Raw genomic sequence first — 8,972 nt, 5'->3', positions numbered from 1 at the left:
ATATTCAATTATATTCTATATTATGCAACTGCACTACATACATACAATGTATCCAAATATGATTGAAAAAATATATATATATTATGTTGACGGTTTAAATATTAATATATATATATTATATATTTATGATCATATGGTGCAGATACATGATGTGAGTTTGACCATTCAGAATCGAATCCTCTTCGATCAGAGTCAATGCGTCCGTGCTTTGGAAAAAATGAGACTACATTTCCCAGATTTGCGTCGGTTCGCGCTAATCAAAAGCACAAGCTGCCGGACCTCGCTTGCTAAATTAACCAACCATAAATCTTTAGCATCTCTCCACGCTGCCTGTATCAACTGGTCCTTCTAATTCATCAAAACAAACAGGTAAATTGTCTTTGTACTGCGTAAAGAAATTACAATCCACAGGCACACCTGCTCAAGTCTTTGGCTAGCTAACGTGTCCTGTCGTGGAAGCTATGCTAGCTAACCGCAAATGGGGTGGCAGTTGGCACTAACGTTAGTTCTCTAGCTAGCTGGTTATTCGTGCATGTGTTGAGTTGCTTAGTTATATTCCGTTAACTAGCTAGTTAGCGTGTTAGATAATTAAAAAAGCTAACTAGGTTACGTATTACGTATGAGTAATCTGCCCTACTGAGACCTAGCTAACTAGATGCATGCATTTAACTCAGAGGGAAGTGGAACTAGTTCATAAAATAAAATGGTATTCGTCACATGCTTGGTAAACAACAGGTGTAGACTAACAGGGAAATTCATACTAACGGTCCTATCCAACAACTCGGAAATATAATAGAGAAATAGTACTCAAGTAATAATAAATACACAATGAGGATCAATAACTAGGTTATATACACGGGGTACCAGTACGGAGTCTATGATAACTTGGCTATATACACGGGGTACCAGTACGGAGTCTATGATAACTTGGCTATATACACGGGGTACCAGTACTGAGTCCATGATAACTTGGCTATATACACGGGGTACCAGTACTGAGTCCATGATAACTTGGCTATATACACGGGGTACCAGTACGGAGTCTATGATAACTTGGCTATATACACGGGGTACCAGTACGGAGTCTATGATAACTTGGCTATATACACGGGGTACCAGTACGGAGTCTATGATAACTTGGCTATATACACGGGGTACCAGTACGGAGTCTATGATAACTTGGCTATATACACGGGGTACCAGTACGGAGTCTATGATAACTTGGCTATATACACGGGGTACCAGTACGGAGTCTATGATAACTTGGCTATATACACGGGGTACCAGTACGGAGTCTATGATAACTTGGCTATATACACGGGGTACCAGTACGGAGTCTATGATAACTTGGCTATATACACGGGGTACCAGTACGGAGTCTATGATAACTTGGCTATATACACGGGGTACCAGTACGGAGTCTATGATAACTTGGCTATATACACGGGGTACCAGTACGGAGTCTATGATAACTTGGCTATATACACGGGGTACCAGTACGGAGTCATTGTGCAGGAGTACGAGGTAATTGAGCTCTATGCACTACATGACCAAAAGTATGTGGACACCTTGCCATACAACTCATTCCAAAATCATGGGCATTCATATGGAGTTGGTCTCCCCCTTTGCTGCTGTAACAGCCTCCAGTCTTCTGGGAAGGCTTTCCATTAGATGTTGGAACATTGCCGTGGGGACTTTCATTCAGCCACAAGAACATTAGTGAGGTGGGGCAGTTAGGCCTGGCTCGCAGTCAGCATTACAATTAATCTCAAAGGTGTTCGATTGGGTTGAGGTCAGGGCTCTGTGCAGGCCAGTCAAGTTCTTCCACACTGATCTCGACAAACCATTTCTGTATGGACCTCGTTTTGTGCACGGGGGCTTTGTCATGCTGAAACAGGAAAGGGACTTCCCCAAACTGTTGCCACAAAGTTGGAAGCACAGAATTGTCTAGAATGCCATTGTATGCTGTAGTGTTAAGATTTCCCTTCACTGGAACTAAGGGGTCTAGCCTGAACTGTGAAAAACAGCCCCAGACCATTATTCCTCCTCCACCAAACTTTACAGTTGGCACTATGCATTGGGGCAGGTAGCGTTATCCTGGCATCTGCCAAACCCAGATCTGTCTGTCGGACTGCCAGATGGTGAAGCGTGATTCATCACTCCAGAGAACGCGTTTTCACTGAGTCCAATGGCGGCGAGCTTTACACCACTCCAGCCGACGTTTGGCATTGCGCATGGTGATCTTAGGCTTGTGTGCGGCTGCTCGGCCATGGAAACCCATTTCATGAAGCTCCCGACAAACAGTTCTTGTGCTGACGTTGCTTCCAGAGGCAGTTTGGAACTCGATAGTGAGTGTTGCAACTGAGGACAGACTATTTTTTTTACACGCTTCAGCACTTGGCGGTCCCATTGTGTGAGCTTGTGTGGCCTGCCACTTCGCGGCTGAGCCTTTGTTGCTCCTAGACGTTTCCACTTCACAATAACAGCACTTACAGTTGACCAGTGCAGAAATTTGACTTCGAAGCGCTCTCGTCTGAGTGTGCCAGAGCGCAGAACTGATGAGTTTACTAACGCGCAACACCCGCTGAATATGACCTGATGAGTTTACTAACGCGCAACACCTGCTGAATATGACCTGATGAGTTTACTAACGCGCAACACCTGCTGAATATGACCTGATGAGTTTACTAACGCGCAACACCTGCTGAATATGACCTGATGAGTTTACTAACGCGCAACACCTGCTGAATATGACCTGATGAGTTTACTAACGCGCAACACCTGCTGAATATGACCTGATTAGTTTACTAACGCGCAACACCTGCTGAATATGACCTGATGAGTTTACTAACGCGCAACACCTGCTGAATATGACCTGATGAGTTTACTAACGCGCAACACCTGCTGAATATGACCTGATGAGTTTACTAACGCGCAACACCTGCTGAATATGACCTGATGAGTTTACTAACGCGCAACACCTGCTGAATATGACCTGATGAGTTTACTAGGTTTCACACACACGTTATTTTGAAAGAGATGGTTAACAACAGGAAGTGCGCTGCAATAAACTGTTTCACTACCCAGATCATGATCGTTTGAAACTTAACTTCTTGTTGAAAGTTATTCTTGAAAAGGGAGAAACTAACAAATCCTCTGATAACACCTGCTGCAAGCTAGCCGACAACAAAAGCTAGCTAGTCTGTGGGGAAACTAGTGCTCGCTATTGCGCAGTAACCTGTTTCAATACTAGTTTTTGTTAAAAACAGTCCCACTCATTAAGTCAGTGTGATTGGTTAATTCCACTGTCACTCCAAAATGTTGCCCTAAAAAAGTTGAATAGCAGATGCCTTTTTATCTATCTTCTGATGGCCTAGCCAATGGCTGACTTAACTAGCTAGATTTATCTCCCCGGAGACAAGTAAAGATTAAAAAAAATATCCAATCACGATTTAGCTCCCGTGTTAACCCTTTACTTCCCAACAAAAACGGAAAAGATTAATTATTATAATCATTATTTTATAAATCCTTAGCACTTTTCTGAAGGTGTTGAAGGCCAATTGTTTCCCATTGTGTTTGGGTTAGTAATAATTTTATAGAGTGGCTCCATTTTACCTCGGTGTGTATTTTTATCACTATTCTGAAAGTCTGAAGGATCCATATGTTCTGAAATTTGAACACAGAAATACTGGACATTTTGAACTCTTTATGGTGGTGAAATTACAATAATGGTCTTGAATTGGACTCACATCTTTCTGGTCTTGACTGTCTCGGACCCCTTGTCCCGACTCGGTCTCACCCTCCTCCCTCCGGTCTTGCTCTTGATTTTGCTCCGGTTTTGGTCTTGACTCGGTCTCGCTTTTAGGTGTAACTGTAACTTTCATCGGACCACTTCCATATGGGTACTTCCTGTTTTGTTTTTGCTTCTAAGCAGGAATTAGGAGGGTAGTAATGGCCAGATGAGGGAGAGCTTTGTATGCATTTGTGTTAGGGGTGCACGATATATCGATGAACATATCGGAATGGCCGACATTAGCCAGAAATGCCAACATCGTCTAGTTTAACGCCGATTTGCAAAACCGATGTCAAAGCTGACGTGCATACCTATATGACGCCACGTTAAAGTTTGCTCTACACGTGCAACACAGCATTCCTAACCTTGCCCACAATGTCTGCTGTGTGGACCGAGCAGTCAACAAGTCGAGCAGTCATTTGAAAGAGTAAGAACATTTCAGCGAGACAACTAAAAGGTGAAATCCATTAAAGCCAAGATAATGGAATTCATTGCCCTTGACAATCAACCGTTCTCTGTCGTGGCTGACGTTGGCTTTCGCCGACTGGTCGAGCACCCTTACACACTACCAAGTAGTCGCTATTTTTCAGATGTTGCCCTACTGGAGTTACACAGTAATAGCATCACTGCTATTAGCTTCACGACTGACATTTGGACCAGCGATGTCCGCCCTATGAGCATGATGAGTCTGACAGCACAGTGGGTCGTCGAGGATTTTGTACTGAGGAAAGTCGTATTGCATGCTCAAGAATGTGCTGGTTCTCATACCGCTGCTGCCATTTCAATGGCATTTGAAAACATCTAGGAAACATGAACACACTCCTAGCTCCATTCGAACAACTGACTGGAGAAATAAGCTCATCAACTGCGTCTGCAGCAGACGGGATACCCCTCTGTCACGGCATTGAAACGCCTGCTCAACAAAAATGCAGATGCAGGCTGTGAACAAGCGATTCGGTGGCATTGTTAAAGTTCACGTGGCTGCTATTGTAATGGTGATGTCCTTGTTTCCTAGCAGAATGCCCAAATCAAGGGAAGTGGTGTCGTCCACATCTGGCAGTGACTCTGACAGTGAGGTGGAGAAGACCAAGGTGTGTGTGTGTCTTGGAGGGGGTTGAGATGAAACAAATGGTGTGCTGTGACTACTGAAGCCCTTCTCCCTAACTGAACATGTATTTCAGGCCAAGAGAAAGAAGTCCAGTGCTCCACCAGAGAAGCCGGAGGCCAAGAAACCGAAGCTGAGTGGAGAGGGCTCTACTCCTGGCGCAGGCGGGTCCTCTAAGGCTGCAGACAGCAAAACGGAGGATGGCATGTTTCAGGTTAGTCATCTCTGGGTTACAGACGCAGATAATGCTGCTATAGCTACATTATCGGACTGTTGCAGACACAGACAATGCCGTTACAGACTCAGATAATGCTGTTACAGCTACATGGTCGGACTGTTGCAGACTCAGATAATGCTGTTACAGCTACATGGCCGGACTGTTACAGACGCAGATAATGCTGTTACAGCTACATGGTCGGACTGTTACAGACGCAGATAATGCTGTTACAGCTACATGGTCGGACTGTTACAGACTCAGATAATGCTGTTACGGCTACATGGTCGGACTGTTACAGACGCAGATAATGCTGTTACGGCTACATGGTCGGACTGTTACAGACTCAGATAATGCTGCTACGGCTACATGGTCGGACTGTTACAGACTCAGATAATGCTGCTACGGCTACATGGTCGGACTGTTACAGACTCAGATAATGCTGCTACGGCTACATGGTCGGACTGTTACAGACTCAGATAATGCTGCTACGGCTACATGGTCGGACTGTTACAGACTCAGATAATGCTGCTACGGCTACATGGTCGGACTGTTACAGACTCAGATAATGCTGCTACGGCTACATGGTCGGACTGTTACAGACTCAGATAATGCTGCTACGGCTACATGGTCGGACTGTTACAGACTCAGATAATGCTGTTACGGCTACATGGTCGGACTGTTACAGACGCAGATAATACTGTTACGGCTACATGGTCGGACTGTTACAGACTCAGATAATGCTGCTACGGCTACATGGTCGGACTGTTACAGACTCAGATAATGCTGCTACGGCTACATGGTCGGACTGTTACAGACTCAGATAATGCTGCTACGGCTACATGGTCGGACTGTTACAGACTCAGATAATGCTGCTACGGCTACATGGTCGGACTTAAATGTGATGTCATCACTGTTCCTACTTAGTAGTATAGTGTCGTCCCTTTCTAGACACACTGTCTGTACAGCTGAGCCCTCTGGCTTCGCAAAAACACATGTGACTTCTAGCTTGACAACGTACTAGCCAGTCGCTCCACCGAAAAGCTAGCAATACGGCAAGACCATTTGGAGACACTTCAAGCTGTGGAGTGAACTTATGGTACGATCTTCACTGTGGTACAGTCCCGACTCTTCCGGGAACACGTGTCCCTGGAAGAAAAGAGTGAGCTGATTGGTCTGTTTGTGTGTTCCAGATTGGGAGAATGCGCTACGTCAGCGTGAGGGAGTTCAAAGGGAAGTGTTTAGTTGATATCCGAGAGTACTGGATGAACCAGGACGGTGAAATGAAGCCCGGTAAAAAAGGTACGACACCCAGAGAACTGCTGTCCCTCACTTCAAATGGTAGTCATGGAAACTGAATTGTTGTCATTTTAATAGGCTGCTGAGGTACTGTACATGCCAACATCCTGTCTGTCACTGATATTCAAGCCCTTTTTATTACATTGTCCTAGTCACCCTCTTCTGTAATATTACCATGTTCTGTTATAATCTCCACCCGGCACAGCCAGAAGAGGACTGGCCACCCCTCATAGCCTGGTTCCTCTCTAGGTTTCTTCCTAGGTTCTGGCCTTTCTAGGGAGTTTTTCCTAGCCGCCGTGCTTCTACACCTGTATTGCTTGCTGTTTGGGATTTTAGGCTGGGTTTCTGTACACCACTTTGAGACATCAGCTGATGTAAGAAGGGCTTTATAGATACATTTGATTGTGCTCTAACCCCTGTGTGTGTCTCCGGAGGTTTTGGATAAAACTTAAAGACTAATGTCTTTATTGTGGCTTTTTTTTTTATTAAAGTGTATTTTTGTCGATATTATAAAAAATAAAAAAATATTTTAATTTTTTCCCCTCCAGGCATCTCCTTAAACCCGGAGCAGTGGACCCAGCTGAAGGACCAGATGTCAGCGATCGACGACGCCATCAAGAGAACATGATGACCGTTCCCGGGGTGCTGACAGTCCAGCTTGTCTATCTAGTGATCTTGGATGTCGCCACTGACGTTTAGTATGAGTCCCACATGGGGCCCTATTCCCTATATAGTGCACTACTTTAGACCAGAGCCCTATTCCCTATATAGTGCACTACTTTAGACCAGAGCCCTATGGAACCCTATTCCCTATATAGTGCACTACTATAGACCAGAGCCCTATTCCCTATATAGTGCACTACTATAGACCAGGGCCCTATTCCCTATATAGTACACTACTATAGACCAGAGCCCTATTCCCTATATAGTGCACTACTTTAGACCAGAGCCCTATTCCCTATATAGTGCACTACTTTAGACCAGAGCCCTATTCCCTACATAGTACACTACTATAGACCAGAGCCCTATTCCCTATATAGTACACTACTATAGACCAGAGCCCTATTCCCTATATAGTGCACTACTATAGACCAGGGCCCTATTCCCTATATAGTACACTACTATAGACCAGAGCCCTATTCCCTATATAGTGCACTACTTTAGACCAGAGCCCTATTCCCTATATAGTGCACTACTTTAGACCAAGGCCCTATTCCCTATATAGTGCACTACTTTAGACCAGAGCCCTATTCCCTATATAGTGCACTACTTTAGACCAAGGCCCTATAGGGAATAGGGTGCACTACTTTAGACCAGGGTCCTATAGGGAATAGGGTGCACTACTTTAGACCAGGGTCCTATAGGGAATAGGGTGCACTACTTTAGACCAGGGTCCTATAGGGAATAGGGTGCACTACTTTAGACCAAGGCCCTATAGGGAATAGGGTGCACTACTTTAGACCAAGGCCCTATAGGGAATAGGGTGCACTACTTTAGACCAAAGCCCTATAGGGAATAGGGTGCACTACTTTAGACCAGGGTCCTATAGGGAATAGGGTGCACTACTTTAGACCAGGGTCCTATAGGGAATAGGGTGCACTACTTTAGACCAGGGTCCTATAGGGAATAGGGTGCCATTTGGACTTTCACAAAACCTTTTTTTTTCTGCCAAAAATAAGTGTAAGGACTGAATTATTTTATAATTCTACGTTTGCTGTTCTGTTGAATTAGTTATTTTGCATGTGCTGTTTTAGTTTGTTCGGTGCAAGAATTACGTTGTGTTTTGAACTATGAAGATAATGTGTGTTTTGATTGTGATCGGTATCTGGTTGGTATGGTTATATGATGAAGACTTTGAATAATTGACCTTTTTTTTGTATGAAAATTATTTAAAAGCCATGTAAAGTTCTCAAATTATTCTCTCTACCTATGGTATTTTCCTACTTTCATCCCCATGTTCAGTGTAATTTTAGACAGCACTACACACATGGATATTACAAAGGGCAGATAATGAATCCTGGTTCCACAAGACCGTCAGCAAGACCGAACTATAGCCTTGAGGCAGTAACACAACAAGTCTTGGGGTCTCTGGGTAAGCCACTCACCAAGCCACCTCCGTTGCTTCCAAACAACCACTGTTAACAGTAGCACCCCCCCCCCCCCCACCTCAGTCACAGTTCTGTTATCTAGATCCAGACCAGCTGGGTAACACCGCAGTTGTATTCCCTGAACGGAAACCAGAGCTGAGAACGTCCTGCATCCAATTACATTTGATGTCTAAATCAGATCAGAGCCTTTGTGGAGTCACCTGGTCAGGAAAGACCTGGCACAGCACACACTGGTGACATGCTGGCTGTGAACGAGACGTGCTGAGCCACGCATCCATGATGAGGTTTTTAAGCTGCTGCTAGGACACTACTTAGCTGTATAAGGTATTGTAGTGAAATTGTTTCCCAATATACATACTTGCATATATCACCGTATAAACTACGAAGGGATACAATGGCCAAGTATACTATTCAATATCTATTCATACTATAAAGTACATTAGCAGAGCATGC

General features: G+C 44.4%; 1 protein-coding gene across 2 annotated transcripts; it reads left to right on the top strand.

The window, feature by feature from the left end:
• The first annotated feature begins 225 nt into the window (after window positions 1–225).
• Window positions 226–8,337, top strand: LOC139544887 (activated RNA polymerase II transcriptional coactivator p15-like). Of its 2 annotated transcripts, none has more exons than XM_071352050.1 (5): window positions 226–369; window positions 4,812–4,884; window positions 4,975–5,112; window positions 6,306–6,414; window positions 6,960–8,337. In XM_071352050.1, the coding sequence occupies exons 2-5, from the start codon at window positions 4,813–4,815 to the stop codon at window positions 7,037–7,039; spliced, it is 399 nt and encodes a 132-aa protein (XP_071208151.1). In that variant the 5' UTR covers window positions 226–369; window position 4,812; the 3' UTR covers window positions 7,040–8,337. The 2 variants fall into 2 exon arrangements, with proteins under 2 accessions (XP_071208151.1, XP_071208152.1); XM_071352051.1 differs by having other exon boundaries at window positions 243–369; window positions 4,809–4,884.
• The last annotated feature ends 635 nt before the right edge of the window (window positions 8,338–8,972 follow it).

This window comes from Salvelinus alpinus, chromosome 19 (assembly GCF_045679555.1).
Source record: "Salvelinus alpinus chromosome 19, SLU_Salpinus.1, whole genome shotgun sequence".
Classification (NCBI taxonomy): domain Eukaryota; kingdom Metazoa; phylum Chordata; class Actinopteri; order Salmoniformes; family Salmonidae; genus Salvelinus; species Salvelinus alpinus.
This window is presented reverse-complemented; position numbering and strand designations above follow the sequence as displayed.

Excerpts from the sequence above, each read along its gene's own strand:
- LOC139544887 (XM_071352050.1), top strand. The coding sequence starts at position 4,813 with ATGCCCAAATCAAGGGAAGTGGTGTCGTCCACATCTGGCAGTGACTCT. Across the intron at positions 4,885-4,974 it reads GTGAGGTGGAGAAGACCAAG|GCCAAGAGAAAGAAGTCCAG; the intron begins GTGTGTGTGTGT and ends CATGTATTTCAG. Across the intron at positions 5,113-6,305 it reads CGGAGGATGGCATGTTTCAG|ATTGGGAGAATGCGCTACGT; the intron begins GTTAGTCATCTC and ends TGTGTGTTCCAG.